Source organism: Eurosta solidaginis, chromosome 3 (assembly GCF_040869045.1).
Source record: "Eurosta solidaginis isolate ZX-2024a chromosome 3, ASM4086904v1, whole genome shotgun sequence".
Taxonomy (NCBI): Eukaryota; Metazoa; Arthropoda; class Insecta; order Diptera; family Tephritidae; genus Eurosta; species Eurosta solidaginis.
The window spans coordinates 47,668,001-47,689,629 of NC_090321.1; the positions used below are offsets into that span (position 1 = coordinate 47,668,001).

General features: G+C 40.4%; 1 protein-coding gene and 1 long non-coding RNA gene across 4 annotated transcripts in view; one reads left to right on the forward strand and one right to left on the reverse strand.

Annotated features, from left to right (window-relative positions):
* Positions 1-21,629, forward strand: part of lbk (lambik) — a 138,628-nt gene that overhangs the window by 110,335 nt on the left and 6,664 nt on the right. For all 3 annotated transcript variants that reach the window (XM_067771559.1, XM_067771561.1, XM_067771560.1), the window contains exons 3-7: positions 3,846-3,917; positions 11,272-11,481; positions 18,511-18,654; positions 18,721-19,562; positions 19,801-20,205. In XM_067771559.1, coding sequence (XP_067627660.1) covers positions 3,846-3,917; positions 11,272-11,481; positions 18,511-18,654; positions 18,721-19,562; positions 19,801-20,205 — 1,673 coding nt within the window. The remainder of the gene's footprint in view (positions 1-3,845; positions 3,918-11,271; positions 11,482-18,510; positions 18,655-18,720; positions 19,563-19,800; positions 20,206-21,629) is intronic.
* LOC137246363 (uncharacterized) lies at positions 6,069-8,539 on the reverse strand. The gene is made up of 5 exons (XR_010951454.1): positions 7,295-8,539; positions 6,846-6,921; positions 6,646-6,776; positions 6,469-6,578; positions 6,069-6,416 (listed from the first exon to the last, which is right to left on the reverse strand). It is a non-coding gene; the product is annotated as an uncharacterized lncRNA (long non-coding RNA).

Consider the following 21,629-nt stretch of genomic DNA (forward strand, 5'->3'; position numbering starts at 1 on the left):
CGACATCCTCCCAATGCAGCTCCTACCTTGGGTGGTGTCACTTTCCTAGATGTTCTGGTCTCCGCGACGGCAACCCCCCGACGGGTTTCATCGCGCCATGTTGCCAGGTCGCAAACCCAAATAATCCGGGTACCCCAATGCTTGCCCAAGGACGCCCAGTCCCAGGGCCACAACAACAATTGCGTCCTAGCCTTCCTCAACCCAGGCGTAGTAACCGTCACTCTCCCCTTATGCACTTCAGAATTCTGCAGTTAAGCCGTAATGGACTAACTGGGAAGATTACGCAGATAGTCGATTTCATGAAGCGGCAAAACATCCGCATTGCTGCGATTCAAGAGACTAAACTCACAGCGAGATCTGCATTGCAGACCTGCTCTGGGTATAATGTCCACAGAAAAGATCGCGACAGCGGAAATGGAGGCGGCCTCGCGTTTATCATACACCACTCTGTGCAATATTATATATTTGATCCTGGCATCGACCGCAGGGACAATGTCTTAGAACGTCAAGGCCTATCTGTCCGGTCAGGCGATGCAAACCTAGAAATCATCAACACCTACATCCCTCCTGCCACCTGTTGCCCCAGTGGATACCGCCCTAATATCAGCGCCTTACTCGCTGGCAACAATCGCATTATCTTAGGCGATTTCAATGCCCATCACGATCTATGGCATTCAAATTTGCGGGGGGACAGTAGGGGTGAGATGTTGGCGGATCAAATAGAAGAAACGACGTTCTGCACAATAAACGGAGACGCCCCCACACGTATGGTAGGAAGCTGTCACAGTTCGCCAGATATCTCAATCGTGAGCGCAGAACTCATAAACTGCGTCAACTGGCAGCCGATGGTACCATTGGCATCCGACCACCTGCCTATACTCATTTCGCTCGAGCGTACCGCCGACTTCATCGTCACAGAAAAACGCACTTTCATAAACTTCAAAAAAGGAAAGTGAGACGAATATAAATCTTTTACAGACAACCTCTTTGCTGCCCTCCCTATCCCGACTGATGCCCGCCAAGGGGAGCGTGCCTTCCGCAAGGTCATTGAATCCGCCTCGGCTCGTTTCATTCCCGCCGGGAGAACTCCCGAAAGTCGGCCCACTTCCCGGCGGAGGCCGCAAACTTAGCGAGAGAACGTGACCTTATAAGACAGCTTTATCCAGGCGATCCCCAAATAAGGGATATAAACCAACGCATCAGATTGCTTGTGGATAAACACAAGCGGGCGAAATGGGAGGAGCACTTAAGAGGTTGTAACCTCTCTACCGGTGTGGGTAAACTTTGGTCCACCGTAAAGTCCCTATCGAATCCGTCTAAGCACAAAGACAAAGTTTCCATCGCCTTTGGCGATAAAGTGCTGTCGGATGCGAAAAATTGCGCGAGCGCTTTCTGCCGACAATATATAATGCATTCTACGGTCGACAAAGATAGATGGAGGGCCAACAGACGCGCACATAAACACAAATTCAGCGCGTCACCAATCACCATCACCGCTAAAGAGGTTGACGACGCCATTGGTCACGCTAAACCATCCAAAGCAGTGGGCCCAGACGGCATAGCCATGCCGATGCTTAAAAGCCTAGGGAAAGAGGGTTTCAAATATTTAGCGCATGTCTTCAACCTGTCTCTTTCCACCTTTGTCATACCCGAAAAATGGAAAATGGCCAAGTTGGTCCCGCTACTAAAGCCTGGGAAACCAGCTAACATAGGAGAGTCGTATCGTCCGATATCTCTCCTATCGCCAGTAGCAAAGACGCTTGAAGCCATTTTGCTCCCCTACTTCCAAGCAAATTTGCAGCTAGCCTCTCATCAGCATGACTTCAGAAAACTCCATAGCACTACCACAGCGCTAAATGCCATTAGCACCTAGATAAATTGCGGTTTAAATCAAAACCCCCACCATAGAACAGTACTCGTAGCGCTAGACCTATCAAAAGCTTTTGATACGGTCAACCATGGCTCGGTACTGCAAGACCTGGAAGGGTCTACCCTTCCCCATGTCTTAAAAGGGGGACCGCAAATTATCTGGGTGGTCGGCAGGCATCGGTGCAATTTAGAAACGAAACATCAAAACCAATAAGAATTAAACATGGTGTGCCACAGGGTGGTGTCCTATCCCCACTTTTATTTAATTTCTACATATCTAAGCTACCTTCACCACCGGAAGGAGTCACAATCGTTTCCTACGCCGATGACTGCACAATAATGGCCACAGGCCCAGGCCCACAGATCGATGAGCTATGCAATAGAATAATTGGCTACCTCCCTGATCTCTCCAGTTTTTTCGCCTCGCGAAACCTGGCATTATCACCGACTAAATCTTCCGCGACCTTATTTACAACATGGACGTCCCAAATGTCGACCATTTTGAACATCCACGTCGATGGCACTACGCTACCGACTGTCCTACACCCCAAAATCTTGGGTGTGACGTTTGATCAGGATCTACATTTTGGTGAGCACGCAGCCGCAATTGTTCCGAGAATTCCGGGCCGTAACAAAATCCTCAAATCCCTCGCTGGCAGTACTTGGGGAAAAGATAAAGAAACGCTCATGACTACATACAAAGCAATTAGCCAGCCGATTACGTGCTACGCGTCACCCATATGATCGCCAAGCCTAAAAATTACCCACTGGAAGAAGCTACAGGCCTGCCAAAATACTGCTCTCAGAATCGCCACGGGCTGTCTTCTTATGTCCCCAGAACACCATCTGCATAATGAGGCGAGAATACTCCCCATCAGGGAGAAATGAGATGCTGACCAAACAGTTCCTGTTGAATACCCAGAAACCTGAGCATCCCAACAGACATCTGATTGATGAGCCAGCACCGCATAGGGGCTTAAGGAGTCATCTCCGTAAGCATTTTGAGGAAATACGGCATCTGAGAACCCAGCCGTATGAAGCGGAAAAACACAAGCAGGTCCTTGGTGAACTCCACAAACAGGCGTCGGACCTTTATGCCGGGAATTGCCCGGTGAATCCAGTACTCAAAGAAAAGTATCCAAAACTGGCGGAAGAGGAACGCATACTCCCCAGGGGTTTCCCTCTTGCCCAACTTCGTTCTGGATACTGTAACAGGTTAAACTCTTACCTATCCAGAATCAACCCCGACATACAAAACATATGCCCCGCTTGCAATGTGTCCCCACATGACACCAACCATCTCTTTAATTGTAATGTGGAACCAACGCCTCTAACACCCCTTTCCTTATGGTCCACCCCTGTTGAAACGGCAAGCTTCCTTGGACTCCCGTTAGAGGATATTTATGACAATTTGTGATCGGTCGCGGCTGTTAGGTGGGGCGAAGCACTGCTACAACAACAACAACAGGAGATCGGTTTTTTAACCGATGCGTTAGATATGAAAGATGCTATCCACCGCTGTAGCGGTTAGAAAATTTAACATCTACTCAGGTAGTCAAGCCGCTATGAAAGCGCTAAGCTCTGCCACTTTAGATAACGAGGGCTATGAGGGATTGCTTGACGTCACTTGCGTGGCCATCTAACTACGATTCAAAAGGAAATTCGATTCGACAATTGTCTAATTACAGATTTTTTTTTTGAACTTCGAAAAAAATTTCTTTCAATTCGAGTTACATAACAAGGCCCCAGAACGTACAGACAAGCCATTTTCGGTAGTGGAAAACTAGAATTACTAAAAGTATTTTGATATGTTTAGTTGTCATAATTTATGGAGAGGTATGGAAGGATGGGAAGAACCTTTTTTGCAGAAACAACTCGAAGTTGCCGGAAACATTGTTTTTTTTTGCGTTCTTTTACATGCACTCTTATACATTTTTATACACACATTATATATATTTTCATTTCTATACTTACAGCGATTTGGTTGGAAATAAATTAAACAATACGTCCGTGTTGCAGATAAGAAATCTAACGGAATTAATAAAACTGTAAGTAACACAATTTTAATTCGTACCACTAAATCACTTCACCTAAAAAATCTTTTTATTGCAAACCGATACATATATTTCAACATGTGTGGTAAACCAGATATCAATGTACATTAGGGTGTTTCGTTTTGTTTTGTAAATTTTCCGACAGGATTGATAATTGATGTATATTGGAACGATTTTTCGTCATCCCTTGTCAAATTTGGTTTGGATTTCGGCGTTGTGCCATCTTCAGTGTCAAAAATTACTGGTTTGTCTCCAAATCAAATTTGACAATGAAGGACGGAAAATTATTGCAATATCTATACATATGTGCCTAGATTATTTATTTCATATAAGTTTGATGTATGTGGTGGAACCCAGCAAGTTATGTACAACTTCTTAGGAACTTGTGACAAGTAACAACATAGCTATACGTAATAAGTTGCCAAGAGTAAGATGTCGGAAGGACCTGAACCATATCAGATCAGCAAAATTTCATTATTCGTATAATAAGGATAATATAAAGGGAAAAGTTAAGGGATATGGATTTGTAAATAAAAGGAAAGAAACATTTTAAAGGAAAATTGAAATGCAGCAGCAAACAGAAAAATACACTGAACTAAAAAAATACTAAAAACACGTAAAGTTTTTTGTTTACAATACTCAACTGAAATGAAAAAATGTAAATTTTTTCATTTCGACTCTATCATTTTTACGTGAAATTTATGTGTATGAAAATCGTACAATTAACATGACGATCATGTATTATTGATACGATACTCATGCATAATTAACATGATATTTATGTAATACTCACGTAGAGCAACATCAGTAGAAACCCTGGAAGAGAATAGCTTAAGCTGCAACCGTGCTAACTTTTATATTGACAGTCAAGCAGCAATTAAGGCAATAATCTCGCATAGCACAGCATATAAACGCGTGTTAGAGTGTAAGCAGTCTCTGGAGAGAATCGGGACAGGGAGAAGCATACATCTATATTGGGTCCCAGGGCATATGGGAATAGATGGGAATGAAAAAGCGGACGAACTAGCTAAAAAGGGCGCATCCCTTGAAGCTTGCTCCGTAGATGTCCCAATTAGATTGGGCGATATTAAGCGAAGGCGAGAGGTGCACATGATCGACCAATGAGGAAAGGCGTGGGTTCAAGCGCGGGGCTGTAAAGTGTCGAAAATTATGTGCAGGTCTCACAACCTTAGACTAACAAAGTTGCTTCTATGATTAAAAAGAGAGGACTGTATACTCATTACGAGTATTCTGACTGGACACTGCCTTCTGCGTCACATGCCTTTAAATTAGGCTTGGTCAGTGATACAGATGTAGGAAGTGCGGGTTGGAGGAGGAAACGATCGAGCACGTTCTGTGCTCTTGCCCTGCGCTTGCCAGGCTAAGACTCCAGCTATTAGGAGTGATACAGCTGTCAGATCTAGAAGCAGCAAGTGGCTTAAGTCCTAGGAAGCTTCTAGTATTTGCCAAGAGGACGGAATTATTTTATAACTTAGGTCCTGGTTTTTGATAGGGTTTTTCAGTTTGGTCGTTAAACCAAACTTCTGGTAACACTACGGACTCAATCAGTCTATGTGAGGTCCTCATGGACCGGCCAGTTCAACCTACCTACGTAGAGCAACGTTGAAACAAGAAAGAGAGGACTGTAGACTCATGACGAGTATTCTGACTGGACACTGCCTTCTGCGTCACATGCCTTTAAATTAGGCTTGGTCAGTGATACAGATGTAGGAAGTGCGGGTTGGAGGAGGAAACGATCGAGCACGTTCTGTGCTCTTGCCCTGCGCTTGCCAGGCTAAGACTCCAGCTATTAGGAGTGATACAGCTGTTAGATCTAGAAGCAGCAAGTGGCTTAAGTCCTAGGAAGCTTCTAATATTTGCCAAGAGGACGGAATTATTTTATAACATAGGTCCTGGTTTTTGATAGGGTTTTTCAGTTTGGTCGTTAAAACAAACTTCTGGTAACACGCCGGACTCAATGAGTCTATGTGAGGTCCTCATGGACCGGCCAGTTCAACCTACCTACGTAGAGCAACGTTGAAACAACATTTTAAAAATGTTAATTGGAAATGATACTTATGTACGTGAACGTAACGTCAAGTCCACATTTAAAAACTGTTGATTTGAAATGAAAATCACATCAAATTGAAATTATTTTTAGTATATTTATTATTATTTTTCAATTCAATAAAATTCATTTTTTTTAATAAATTGGCACTTGTTAGAATAGTTGGATTTGTAAAAAAAATCAACATTTTTTAATTCTATAACATTCTTGCGAGATATGTAATATATTTCCTTATTTTCTTCAGCCAATTTATTCATATGATACGGACGCCGTATTATGTACTTTCGTGAATTAGAATCGAAGAAGTTTTCCACAATAATTTTAAGCAATCTTTTTCTATCATCCATATCCAACTCTTTCTTCATTTGATACAAGCTTAGTAGATATTGACCGCTTTTTGAGTTTTTCACCATGTCAATTACATTCTGCAAGAAAATTAAGTTTAAAGAATATACACAGCTTCCAAACAACCCTTACCGTAACTTTCGACGAATTGGAATTGCTAGCTGGTGAGTGAAAGGCTGATTTTTAAGCCAATTTTGTACATTTGAGTCATACTAAGAGTCGGAAAGAGATTCTTCTGGAAACTAAAACAGAAATTGTTAATATTAAAACACAATATAATATTTAAAACTTTATAAAGAAATATATTACGTGCTTGTGTTTCCAAAGCCCAATTTTTTCCCTAAGTTCTGCTCTATAACCTATATTTTCGTTGCCTGGAAATGCCAACGCCTAATCGTCACAGTTTATGTACTTCAACCGGTCATATGTGATTCCATAAGCTTTATTTGGGTCAGTTAAAACATGATTAGTTACAAAAGATTTTTATTATAAATAAGATAAACTATTACCATAAAACTTGTCGTAAGCGGCTTCTACATTTATCTCTTTTCAACGCTGGTCCTCTCCTGATTGAGTTTGTACAATCTAGCAAAAAATATCATGGTATGCATTTAGATCAGTCAATGTCATTACAGCTTTAAGGTAATCCAGAGCAGCAGTACCAACGAAAAATATGCCCTGCTACTGCTCCGGCTCTGAACATGAACAGAGTAAGGAGCAGAGCCGTAGCATAAAAAAGTGGCTCTGCATTTTTTCTGCTATTTGCCACGCTCAAAAACGCGACGTAGTTCATAGCCTAAGGAATGCTATCACTGTATTATGCTACGTCTCTGCTCTATGCTCCATGTTTAGAGCAGGAGCAAAAGCAAAAAAAAACTACATTGCATAGCATTTTCAATGGATGGCCTTCAAATTAACCATATAAAAAACAAGTCGTTTATAAAAAATCACTTCTTACCAGTTGCAAATTTCCAATCTCTGCATTTTCACCAATTTTTACAAGTGTTTCTTCTAGAAAGAAATCCTGCCTAGCGTTATTCATTACCAGCGAAACGTTTTCGCCAAGTAACAAACAATCATCACTCATTTTCACTTTTATTTAATGTCTTCACCTTGTTCTTTAATCAATACTCCCACTTTTTATACTTTTGAAATGGGTACACAACGATTTAATGCGATTTTCTATGGAGCTAGCGTTTTTAATAAACATTCTTTTTTGAAATTGTTAATGCAGAAATGTTAATTTTACATGAGACTTTTCTTTCGGTGTAGCAGTCGCACTTTTTGTCTTCAATTTTAATCATTTTTTTTATTTTTATTTTCGATGTTTTAAAAAAAAAATTATATGAATTTTGTAACCGAAACTATGCAAAACATTCGAAAATTTCGCATTCATATTTGGAGTTCTTTTATTTTTTTTTATAATGCAGTTTTGTAGCCCAATCAATTTTAGTCTAACATAAAAAAAAATAAATGTAAGGCTCGATAACCTCCGAAGAGATTTTAGGCCGAGCTTCTCTTCCAATTTGCGTCGTGCTCCTTTTAGTTTTTCCTACAAATTAGCGGGACGAGACCTACTTGTTTTATGCCGACTATGAACGGCATCTGCAAGGCGGATGAGTTTTCACTGAGACGCTTTTTCGTGGCAGAAATACACTCGAAGTGCTTGCGAAACGAAAAAACTTGTTTTAAAATTTTGATGTTGCTTTGCCTGGTGCGTGAACTTAGGATCTTCGGTGTCGTAGGCGGAGCACGATACCATCACACCACGCGGCCGCATTTATTTATGACCACTTTTTTTCCAAAGTGTGTCTCAGACTTTTTTCCATATAAAAAAAATGTTTCATACTTATGACTGCTGTGTAGATCCACATCATAGCTTTGGCTTCTCTACTATTCTATTGGTATTAACTTTCCTGTTTAGCTTGTTGTATTTTTCGGTACCTTGGTTTACTCTCATTGAGAGGGAGAGTTCAGTACTATTTAATGAGGCCAGTCGAAATTGAGATATTGTGGATCTGTTACTGAAGAGTAATAGTTCTGTCTTGCTTGGGTTTATATTGAAGCCGTTCCTCGCAGCCCATTTGTGTTATCTTGTTTGGTTGATTTTCCGACAGGGTGGATAAATGATGTATATTGGAACGATTTTCCGTCATCCCTTGTCAAATTTGGTTTTGAGACAAACCGGTTTCGGCGTTGTGCCATCGTCAGTGTCGATTTTCGTTCTGATCTGTTGTTGTCGTTTGTCCTGTATTTATAGTTCGTAGGTATATAAGCAGGTATTGTCAAATTGATGCTTGTGTATATTTAGTTATGTGTATGTGCAGTGTGTTCATTCAGAACCGAGGGTGGTTTACTAATCGATTTGTGTGGATGACTGGGGTAGGTAGAAATCTGTGATTTTAGTCGTTTGACCTTCTTTGTCTGTTTTTTGTTTTGGTGTGTTAATTGTTTTGTGTTTATTTGTTGTTGTGTGTTTGTCTGTTGTACCTGTGTGATTAAGTTGTTTCCTGTAAACAAGTTTTAAAGGCTCGAATATTATGTCAGAAATTGTGTTTATCTGTTGGTTTTTTATTCTACCGTCGAATGTTTTCTGTTTGTAGATTTCCATGTTTTCGAGTACGTTGAGCCGTCGGCCCTTTTCCTGTATGTGAAGAACCCTAACTGTATTATTGATATTTGCTGGGGAGCATTCATTCCCGACCATGTGATTCGCGAAGTTAGACTCGGGTATAATGTTTGGATTCCGTATTTTTTTGTTGTAATCTCTAATATGTTCTCTGAACCTCGTTCTTATTTGCCGTCCTGTTTGTCCTATGTAACTATGCTGGCATCCGCAGGTAAGCTTGTATACGCTGTGGCTGCTAAAAGCACTAGTAGATAAGCTCAGAAGGACAAATGGACAACCAAAAAGAAATAATGAAAAGGAAAATAATAGCTGGACGACTATGACATATACTGGAAACGCAACATATAAATTGGCAACCTTCTTTAAAAAAATACAACATTAACACAGCATTCAAAACATCGAACAATCTAGGGCGAAAACTAAGAACTAACATTAACTCAGAGGATCCGTTTAGCAGGCACGGCGTATACAAGCTTACCTGCGGATGCCAGCATAGTTACATAGGACAAACAGGACGGCAAATAAGAACGAGGTTCAGAGAACATATTAGAGATTACAACAAAAAAATACGGAATCCAAACATTATACCCGAGTCTAACTTCGCGAATCACATGGTCGAGAATGAATGCTCCCCAGCAAATATCAATAAAACAGTTAGGGTTTTTCACATACAGGAAAAGGGCCGACGGCTCAACGTACTCGAAAACATGGAAATCTACAAACAGAAAACATTCGACGGTAGAATAATAAACGAACAGATAAACACAATTTCTGACACAATATTCGAGCCTTTAAAACTTGTTTACAGGAAACAACTTAATCACACAGGTACAACAGACAAACACACAACAACAAATAAACACAAAACAATTAACACACCAAAACAAAAAACCGACAAAGAAGGTCAAACGACTAAAATCACAGATTTCTACCTACCCCAGTCAGCCACACAAATCGATTAGTAAACCACCCTCGGTTCTGAATGAACACACAGCACATACACATAACTAAATATACACAAGCATCAATTTGACAATACCTGCTCATATACCTACGAACTATAAATACAGGACAAACGACAACAACAGATCAGAACGAAAATCGACACTGACGATGGCACAACGCCGAAACCGGTTTGTCTCAAAACCAAATTTGACAAGGGATGACGGAAAATCGTTCCAATATACATCATTTGTGTTACTTGCTTAGCGCACCCTGTAGGATTTCGCTTAACGTAAGGGAATAGACCCCGAAATTGCGATTACTACGTCATCGCATATGCCACTACCTTTGTTCCATTTCTATCTATATCCAAGAAGGTAGCGAGGATGTTCTGTTTGTAGTGGGGTGATCGCTAAACAGAAGCAATTAGCTCATGAAGGGTAGTTTCAGTTGACTAGCCCTTAATGTAAGCGTGCTGCGCCTTCGAAAAGCTTGGCTATGTTATTATTGAGCTAATGAAGATGTCCAATAGCCTCTCAAGTGCCTTAAATATAAAAGATGTGAGGCTTTTTTTTTTGTTTAATTTTTGTATTCCTCCAGCTTTGTAGAATATAGATCAGAGTGATATGAGCTCTGTAGACCCTTTCCAGCCATAGTAACATAGCCTTTGAAGCATTGCCGGGGTGACACCATCGAGTCCAGGCGATTTGAATGAGCAGGAAGCAACACTTGAATTCGAATTTATCTTTTCCCTGCCAGTTATCATGTTCAGTAAACCCTCTGAAGGCAGCGAGCTCATGCAGAGATGTTTTTTTACAGGTGTGTAATCGCATCATAGGAAGTTTGTATTTATGAGGGTGTTCAGTTCGTCCAAACCCCGTCCTCTCCTCTTACGAAGTTTTACCCAGTCTCAAGCGCTTCCGGGTGTTTTCTATTGATGAGGAGAAGGATTCCGAGGACACCGCCCTTGCTACAAGTCTCCATAGAAGCATCTTAACTTTGTGACCCCTATGCGACAATCCTTAACTGTCCCGGCTCAATTCGAAATTTATATTTAGATTATATACATAAATTACAATTTTTGACCTTGGTGTTATGATTTGAAAAAAAAAAAAAATTATAATAATAATGAATGAAGACCACCCTAATGTACATACGTTAGCTTATAATAATAGTCACGTCTTTTGACTTTATTAAATTATTTTTTTCTATTTCATGAACACTATGTTTAAGCACAATTGAGCAGATAGTATCATGTGTTAAGATTAATCCAATTTATTCTTTGAATTTATTTCTCCATATCTCGTCTTCGTCATGATCATCATATCATTATCATTTTCTCTCTCACCTTATTTCATATATAGCACATTGAAACGCAACCAACTGGAAAGTGTTCCCGTATTCAGTGAGCTCAACGCCTTAAAACAGCTCAATTTAGCTAATAATCGTATACAGCGGATCAGCAGTGAGGCATTGGAAGCCTTACCGAAGTTGAAATCATTAGATTTGTCCAGAAATTTTTTACACGCCGTAGAGTCCAGTTATTTTCCACCAAATAACCGTTTGGCGCATCTGTAAGTGTAATTTATTGTAATTTTATGTATGTATGTATGTTGTTTTTACTTCCTTTATATTAGGTCGGTTGAATGTTTGTCCGCTTTTCATACAAATCTTGAAATCGATTTTTAAGTAACGTCTCATTGAGCTACAAACGTGAAACTTTACACATAGGTTAGAACAGCGTGACAATGCAACAAAAGGAAACAAATCCGTTAGGTGGCGCACGGATCGAAATAGTTAGATAAGAATTTGAAAATTTTCAAACCAGGTTTTAAGTAACTTCTCGATGAGCTAGAGATTTGAAATTTCAAACTTAATTCAGAGGTCGATGACAGCCGATGACACGATACGAAAAGATTCGCTAGGGGGCGCACGGGATGAGATATTTAGAAAAATCGTACGTAAAGCAGGGAATTTTGGGATTGATTTTTATATAAGATCTCATTGAGCTACAACTGAAAGACTTCACAGATAGGATAAGACGCCGAGAAAATTTAAGAAAAGGAGAAAAAATTCCGGTGGCGCACGGTTCAAAATATTTAGATAAGAATTTGGAAATTTGGTGTTTTGAGATCGATTTTAAAGTAACTTCTTATTGAGCTACAAACATGAAACCTCAAAGACAGGTTAAGACAACGTAACAAAGGAGCAAAAAGAGAAAAAATCCGTTGGGTGGCGCACGGGTCGAAAAAATTAGATAATAATTTGGAAATTTGAAACCGGGTTCTAAGTAACATCTCGATGAGCTAGAGGCTAAAAATTTATAGCTTAATTCAGAGATCGATAACAGCCGATGACACAATACAAAAAGCTTCGCTAGGGGGCGCACGGGATGAGATATTTAGAAAAATCGTACGAAACGAAGGGAATATGAGATTGATTTTTATGTTGACAAGCGTAAAACTTAACAGATAGGTTGAGACACCGAGAAAATGCAAGAAAAGGAGAAAAAATTCCTTTAGGTGGCGCACGGATCGAAATATTTAGATAAGAATTTGAAAATTTGGTGTTCTGAGATCGATTTTAAAGTAACTTCTCATTGATCTACAGACATCAGGACAAACAAAGGAACAAAAGGAGAAAAAAATTCCGTTAGGTGGCGCACGGATCGAAAAAATTAGATAATAATTTAGAAATTTGAAACCGGGTTTTAAGTAAATTATCGATGAGCTAGAGGCTAAAAATGTAGAGCTTAATTCAGAGGTCGATAACAGCCGATGACACAATACAAAAAGTTTCGCTAGGGCGCGCACGGACTGAGATATTTAAAAAAAAAAACAAACGGAACGGAGGGAATTTTGGGATTGATTTTTATGTAAGTTCTCATTGAGCTACAAGCGTAAAACTTAACAGATAGGTTAATACGCCGAGAAAATGTAAGAAAAGTAGAAAATAAAAATAAAATAACAAAATTTTAAGCATTTCCTTTATATAAATGCACAAAAATCAGCAAAAAATGTCTCCTTATATAAAGATATATTCTTGCTAAACTTTGATTTTTAAATTTTGAAATTGCAAAAATATTTATGAGAAGTAAAAATATAAAGGTCGCAATTGATTGACTAATAATATCGCCTTTCCTACCAACTTTGCAATCCTAGAAATGTGCGCCCCACTTTTATATTTTTACTTCTCATAAATATTTTTGCTATTTGTTCCCTTATATGAAGGAAGTGCTTAAATTTTTTTTATTTTTTTTTTTTTATTTTTTAAGTTCAGGCAAGTCGCTTAAGATTTTTTTGTAGTATATTTATGCTCAATTTACGACCACTTAGGTTGCTCACGCTACTGAAACGCTGACCGCACAGTAATTTAATACTTAATTTGACCTATTATTATCTTGTATAAGGAATGGTTGGTAGGTAGTTGAGACTGCACCGATCACTTTTTCGGCGGCGTCGTCTTAAACTTCGCTTAATAGGCATTGATGGCACGGCGTAGGGTTATTGTTGTTGTTATAGCTATAAAGACCCTCCCCGGAGGTTTTGGGGAGTGTTATCAATGTTGAGGGTCATTTGCCGAATATAGATCCGGAACGTTCCGGTAGCAAGTACCACAAAGTTACAAGCCCGACCATCTTGGGAACGATTTAATATGAACACATTGAACCTTCTGGGTCATCTGCCCCCACCCCCCTAGCTCCATTAGGAACATGGGGTCGACAGAGCTACAAATTGCGCCGACAATCCCTTGGCAGGGTCGCGCTACACAACCCCTTGAATAATAGGGTAGTTTAGTTGCCTCTTACGACAGGCATACCTGCCGCGGCTATATTCTAAGCCCCCTAACTCGCTGGGGGTGCTGGCGGCAGCAATGCACCGAACAATACAAAATTGCTGTTTTTGTTGTTGTATTAACAGTGCTTCGCCCCACTCAATAGGCACGACCACTCACTCGACTGGCCGCTTCAACAGGGGCGGACCATAGGGAGATGGGTGTTAGAGGCGTATGTTCCACATTACAATTGAAAAGGTGGTTGGTGTCATGTGGGAACACATCATTTGCAGGACATACATTAGTGTGCTTTCTTCTTCTGCAGGGTGGGATATTGCATGTTAATAACGGGGTTCACCGCGCGGGTCCTGACAAAAGCGTTTACCGATTCTGCGTGGATTTGGCCAAGGGCCTGCTTATGCTTGCCTAGATCAAACGGCAGTGTTGGCAGGTGCCGGATCTCGTCATAGTGCTTTAGGAGATGTTGCCTTAATCCCCGTGGAGGCGGTGATAAATCAAGCAGTTGTCTGCTAGGATGTCCTGGTTTGTGGCAATTAAGCAAGGACTGTTTGTTCAACATTTCATTGTGCTCTTTAATATTGAGCTCTTTGGCCTCACTATGTAGATGGTGTTCGGAAGTCATAAGGAGACATCCGGTGGCAGTTTTGATTGCGGTATTTTAACAGGCCTTTAGCCTTTTCCAGAGTGTATTTTTAAGACCGGCGACCAAACTGGTGACGCGTGGCTCATGAGCGGCCGGCCAATTGCTTTGTACGTGGTTAGCAACGTTTCTTTATCTTTTCCCCATGTGCTGCTTGCAAGCGACTTGGGGATTTTGTTGCGACTTTTCACTTTAGAAACAATCTCGGTGGCATGAGGCTTGAAGGTTATGGTATTATCGAACGTTACCCCTAAGATCTTGCTGTGACTGACAGTCTGTAGTGTGACACCATCGACGCGTACGTCCAATATGTGCGACATCTGTTCCTTCCACGTCGCGAACAGGGTGGCCGTGGATTTTGTCGGTGATAGTGCCAAGTTGCGCGAGGTGAAAAACCCGGAAAGATCGGGGATATAGCTGTTTATTTTAGAAATTAATTCATCAACTGAAGCTATAAAATTGCTAGCTGCTGCTTTTATCAGCGGCGGAATCCTCAAGTACAAAGAACATTGTTGTTTTAGATGTGGCAAGATACACAGGTTACATAAGGTTGCTCTGCCCGGTCAATAAAGACCTCACATAGACTGAATGCGCCCATAGTGCTACCATAAATCGTTTGATGACCAAACGGAAAACCCTCAATTATATACCAGGACTTATATTATAGAATAACTCTGTCCTCTAGCCTCGTGCTTTTGTTTCATGGATCAGATGCAACTCCTGCCTCCTTTCGTTTTCTCACAAACGTATTGGGATGCCTACCATCGAATAACTGAGTGCTGCACCCTGCTTTACCAACTCATCGGCCTTTTCGATAACTTCTATCCCTTTATAACCGGGAATCTAGTTTAGATGTATGGTCCGGCATACGCGAAATCTCTCCAATGCTTTTGCTTTCTAGGACACTTCTTGATGAAGTATTGTGTGAGATCATTGCCTATATATTGGCGCGCCTTCAGCTCAAGCACACTTTCTCCAACATTTTTGCTGCCTTCTTCACGGCTACATTTTCCGCCTGAAAGACTGCAGTGATTTGGCAGCCTGAACGCTGTACTTATTGCTGGAACGACAAAGTAAACCACAGACCAGACCCCTTTCGTTAGTTTGAAACCATCGGTATACGCATGTGTAGGTATGTCGTTCCGTCCTCCTCAGCCAACCCTCCAGCTCTATTGATCTCTTTCGAAGCTCAGGCACGGCGTAGTCCGTTCGCTTTAGAACTAATAGTGCTATGACCGGTCTGTATTCAGGAGGCTTGAAGCTTTTTGCCATTGCGAGCGCTATATTTTTTGCCATTAGGTCTGCAAGCGAGATGTGTAGAATGGCATGCAATGCTGCTGTCGGGGTAGGTTTCAGGGCTACCGTTATGATAATCCTTGTTTTTTGGTATACGTACTTTTTTGTGTTTCTTCCCAAGGCAGCCGGTTCTATGTACCGGAGCGACTCGGGATTTTTCCCCACCAAGGGCTGTCATTTCAGTGTAAGCCCATTTGTTGCGTCCCTGGTCGCACCTATTGGATGGGGCGAAGCACTGCTACAACAACAACAACATGGGCTTGACAGTTACCGTAAATACCCAATGAGAGAGTTATAGGCCCCACGGAGGCTTTCTTCGCTCTGTCTTCTACGTGTAGTTTCCACGACAACTTACTTTCTAGTATAACTTCTAAGTCCAATTAGGGACCTTATATTTCCTAATAAATAATACTAGATCGGGTTTTTCGCGTTGGCGGCCAACCTGACTCCAGATGTCCAGGCATGTACATATTGTGACGAATATTAGTTACACTAAGTGATAGTCACATCACTAGTCTGATGCTGAGTAAATGAAGTCACAACAACAATGAAGCAGACAGTCACTAAACGAATCAATCATTATGTCTACACATATGTACGTACACGAAGCGGAGAAGCAACGCACAACCACATGCATATATCTGAGATACTCCCGAAAGTATGCAATGAGAGAAGCTATAAAATCGTGCATATGGAGTTACAGCTGAGTAATTTTATAGGTGATAACTAACTAGTAAGTTCTGGAAATAGAAGCGCCTAGAAATATGTCAACGAGGAAACCGCACAGTATAAAAGCAGCGACAGTGGAGGCACGATAATCAGTTTGATTTGAGCAAGCTATTAATCAGTTGCGAAGTACAAGTGTTTATTGTGAAGTACGTTAATAAAGGCCATTTTGCGTTATTGAATAGTGGGGTTATTTATTCAACAGTTTAGTGATTCGAACGTTAGTAGAAGGTTACAAATAAGAGGAATTGCACCAAATTCGTTACAATTGGTGTCAGAAGAGGAATTGTTGAATAAGTTCCGAAGATTGGGAATACAACTTGGACATGGCAGAGTTGAGTGAATTGACGATCCAGCTACTGAAGGAGGAGTTGGAAGTCTGTGGATTGGCTACTTTTGGCAATAAATCCCAGCTACAAAGACGACTAAGTGTAGCTATGGTATTTGAAGGAATCAATGCTGAGGAGTATGTTTTTCATTTTGATAGCGACAAAATAACAACAAAAATGGAAGAAAAAACGAAACACCGCATACAGTGACGAGCACAATATCTGCACAACATCAATGGCATCTCAGCTGGAGTCACAGGAGGCACGCATTTCAGAAATGGCGTCGAAAATTTCATCTCAATTGGAAAAACAGAAGACATATATGTCATCTCAACTGGAGGCGCAAGAGGAACGTATATCTGGAATGTCGACACAAATTTCGGAATAGGTATCATCGCAGCTCTTTGCGAAACTGGAAGAGCAGGATGCAAAAATTTTACAACTCGAGGACAAAATTTATGCCGAGATAGCAGCGTTGAAAGGTCTTATGCAACAGTTACAACTAAATCGCCCAGCAGTTTCAACGAGTAATCCAAAGGTAAAAACGCCATCCTTTGACGGTTCTGTTCCTTTCCAGGTCTTTAAGCTACAATTTGAGAAGACCGCAACAGTGAACAAATGGAGTGCTGAAGATAAAGTTGCTGCACTGTTCATGGCATTGAAAGGGCCTGCAGCTGAGATTTTACAAACCATTCCAGAGGGCGAACGAAATCAAGCATAAAGTGATGCAGCATGATGGAGTTTGCAGTATATTGAGACGTACCCATGGGACAGTGTCCTGTCAGAACCCCAATGACCATTGATAGGTGAGCCTTAGTGAATCCAATTATTTCAGCAAACCTCCTGTCATCCACTTTCGGCCGAAAGTTCTTGCTACCCTGCAAGACGTGGTGTTCGCCCAACGTTTGCTGAGCTGACTCGAGGTCCAGCTATGGAGGAGCAATCCACAGGTGGCCAGCGGAATATCGAAATCCATACAGCCATCTTCATCCGGTTCAGTTGTACCGACGCGGGCTAAGAGATCCGCTTGGCAGTTACCCGGGATATCACTATGGCCCGGGACCCAGATAATCTTAGTTTTAGAATAATTCGAGGCAATCGCAAGCGAGGTCAGGCACACGCAGACCACCATCGATCGCACTGTAGTTGAGCTCAAGGCCTATCAGAGTAGATGTTAAATTCCCTAAGCGTAGTAGCACTGGATAGCATTTCATCCACCGCATCCTTAATCGCAGCAACTTCCGCTTGGAATACACTGCAGTGATCAGCCAACTTAAACTTGCGGCTTATATTTAGCTCCTGACAAAAGACCCCCCCCTCTCTCCCACCAACCTTACCGTCCAACTTCGACCCATCCGTGAACAAGTTAACCAGTCCCATGTCCCAGATAATTTCTCTTCCTCACTCCTCTATCGGGGGAATGACTGGGGTGAAGGTTGTATAGGGAGCAGTTATCGGCATAAAATAGTGTGGCCTGTCCGGGATAATGTCGAAACTGGTAAGAAGGCTAGAGTGTCCGAAGTCAGAAAGCACATAGCCCATATCACGAAGCCTGACTAACGACAGGGCCGCGGCCGCCTTTCCCGCAATATCTACTGGATATACATATGTTCAGCATGACGTTCAGTGCCAAGGTGGGTGTTGTTCTGAGAGCGCCACTGATGCCGATCAGCGCCGTCCGTTGCACTGGCACTAACATTTTGTAGGCGCTCGCCGTGTACAGTGCTTTCCACCAGACCAGCACCCCATAGAGCAGAATCGGTTTAACCACCATCTCATAAATGTCTGATGTTAATTATTCTTAATTTCCTTTGCAGTATACTCAACTCGAACGAGATTAGCAGTATCGATGAGGACGCGTTTCAGCATTTAGGTGATTTATTAGATTTGGAGTTGAATAACAATCGTTTGGTGACGCTGCCAGCGGGCGTTTTTCGTACGCTCCATAAGCTACGCAAGCTGTAAGTAACTTTGAAGCTATCAAAATTCAACTTTTTACTAATTAAATATTTCAACATTTCCTTTAGTTTATTGAATAATAATGAATTGGAAATCAATTGGTCAACATTCCGTGGTCTTTCAGCGTTGCAAAAGCTCTTTCTCAAATCTAATAATATACGTGCTCTCCAAGATGGCGTTTTCTATGTTATGCATGACATCGAAACAATTGAACTAGATCATAACGGTATCACATCGCTCAGCCGTCAAGGCCTTTTCAATCTCACCAAATTACACCATTTAAGCTTATCGAATAATTCCATAACGCGCATCGAACCCGATACTTGGGAATTTACACAATCACTAATTTCACTTGATCTATCACACAATAATATTAGCGAATTTAAACCACAACATTTGGATTGTCTAAAACGTTTGCGTCATTTGAATTTGGGGCATAATAAAATCCAATATTTAGCCGATAATACATTTGATTGTGTGAAAAATTTGGAGGATTTGAATTTGCGACGCAACAAACTTGCTTGGATTATTGAGGATCAGGGTGCAACGCCGGCATTCAAATCTTTGCGTAAGCTTAAGAAGCTCGACTTGTATGGCAATAATTTGAAACAGATTATGAGTAAATCATTAAGTGGCTTAGGAAATTTAGAGTCGCTCAATTTGGGTGGCAATGCATTGGCCACAATACAAGCGGGCGCTTTTGATCATATGCCGCATTTACAGAAACTTAGTTTTAAATCTTTAAATTTTATATGCGATTGTGAATTGGTTTCGTTTCAACATTGGCTACGACGCAACGAGCAGTCAACAACGGGCACGCAGGTGCAATCAGAAAATGCGGTTTGCGGCTATCCAGAGGAATTATTTGATCGTCAATTGTTAACGTTGAATGCCAATGATTTAGCCTGTGGTAGGTTTTCAAATATTTACTATAACATAAATACATATGGGTCAAATTGTATGGGGAAAAAACTTCAGGTGCACATCCAGTTTCTGAATCTATGGGTCATGCTGAGTAATATTGTCCATGGGACCATAGGTCTGAAATGAATTCCGAGCCTCCCTAATTTTGTTAGAAAATTTTATATCAAATTTGACACCCTAATATATACTATTTAATAAACATCATTTTTTCATAACTATTACAGCTAACTCACCTAAACCAACTATTATACAAGAGCCATCTAGTCAACTGACGGTTAAGGGTGCAAATATTACAATGGAGTGTATAGGCATTTCACCGACCGCAGCATCTTTGGCTGCAGCAGATGAATTAAAGATTAAATGGCGTCACGACAATCAAAACATACACACACTTGATCGTGGTAACTTCTTCGCAGCAACTCAGCATATAGACGCTGCATCGAATGGTGGTGAAAGTTTTAGCACAACTGAAACGCGTATACGCCAAGATCAATCCACGAATCAGACAACAATTCTTGGTTATTTGCGTTTATATAATGTCAGCTATGCAAATGCTGGACGCTATCAATGTGTCATCTCGAATGCATTTGGTACTACGTATTCACAAAGATTTAAAATTTCTATTGGAAGTAAGTAAAAAAAACTTCGCATAAAAGCATTTTTTATTTATTGAGGTAATCACAGTTTGGTAGCAAAGTTTACATTTGTCCATTTTACCCAGATATAAAATAATTAAAAAAAAAAACTTTAGTTAAATGGTTTTATTGAAAACAATACTTACATGAAATAATAATACTAATAGCTAGAAAATAATTAGGTAGGTCCTAGGTACTAGTCATCACACTCCTCATCAATCTAGGGCGTTGATCACACAATTAAATGAGAGCGTTGGGCGCGTGAAATTTCTAGAAATGTGAGGCGTAGCATAACTTGATTAAGGTTCAGTTGGTCTTATATATGACTATCAATAGAAATTTGACGCGTCCAACGCTTTTATTTAATTGTCTGATCAACACCCTATATTGATGAGGAGTGTGATGACTAGTACCTAGGACCTACCTAATTATTTTCTAGCTTTTAGTATTATTATTACTTCATGTAAGTATTGTTTTCAATAAAACCGTTTAACTTAAACATTTTTTTTAAATTATTTTATTTTCAAGTTTTTAGTCTTTATTTAGTTCATTTAGTGACTCATTATTACAAGGGTTCTTTCCTGACAATTTGTTCAATCTAAATCCTCAATACATAATCCTTCCAAAGGCTTTACTCGACTCTGCGCCACGTAGGCTTGCCCCCCTCCAACTCCAAAATATTTTGATGTCACTTCTACGGGACTGTTTGTAATATTTGTTCCAAAAATTAGCCAAATCTGATGAAATAAAATGCTATCAAGTGCAAACTTAGCACGTACAAAATATATGCTACGTTTATTCACGCGGTTTGATGAGAAGTAAAGTAATATAATATATGTACAGATTATATTTGTATAAGTATATACAAAGAAAAATAACAGTTAGTAATGAAATTAAGTAGCTGAATACAAAGCCGAGTAAGAGTTTGCCACGTATCAAAGGAGTGACAGATCTTTAAAGACAAGTGGTGCCATTAAACAATGTTGCTTCTTAACAAAATCGAACATCATAGGACGCTTTCTATTCATGTATGTATTATGTGTTCCAAATATGGACCAAATCGGACCACAAATACGATTTTTTTGAATATCTCGATCTTTGCGCCACCTAGCGGCGATTTTTTTCATAGGTCGCTTTCTATTCTTGTATGTATTGTGTGTTCCAAATATGAACCAAATCGGAGCACAAATACAATTTTTGTGAATATCTCGATCCTTGCGCCACCTAGTGGCGATTTTTTTCTTATTATTGCATTGTCATCGGGTTCTGAACTATATTCCAAGTTTCAGGCTTGTAGCTTATCGGGAAGTTACTTAAATTTTGGATAAATAATTTTGTAGGGCCAAGTATTTTAGTTAAACATCTTGTTGTTTTATTTGGAGCTTTTCGGCCGGTTTATCTCAATAAAATCTACTTTT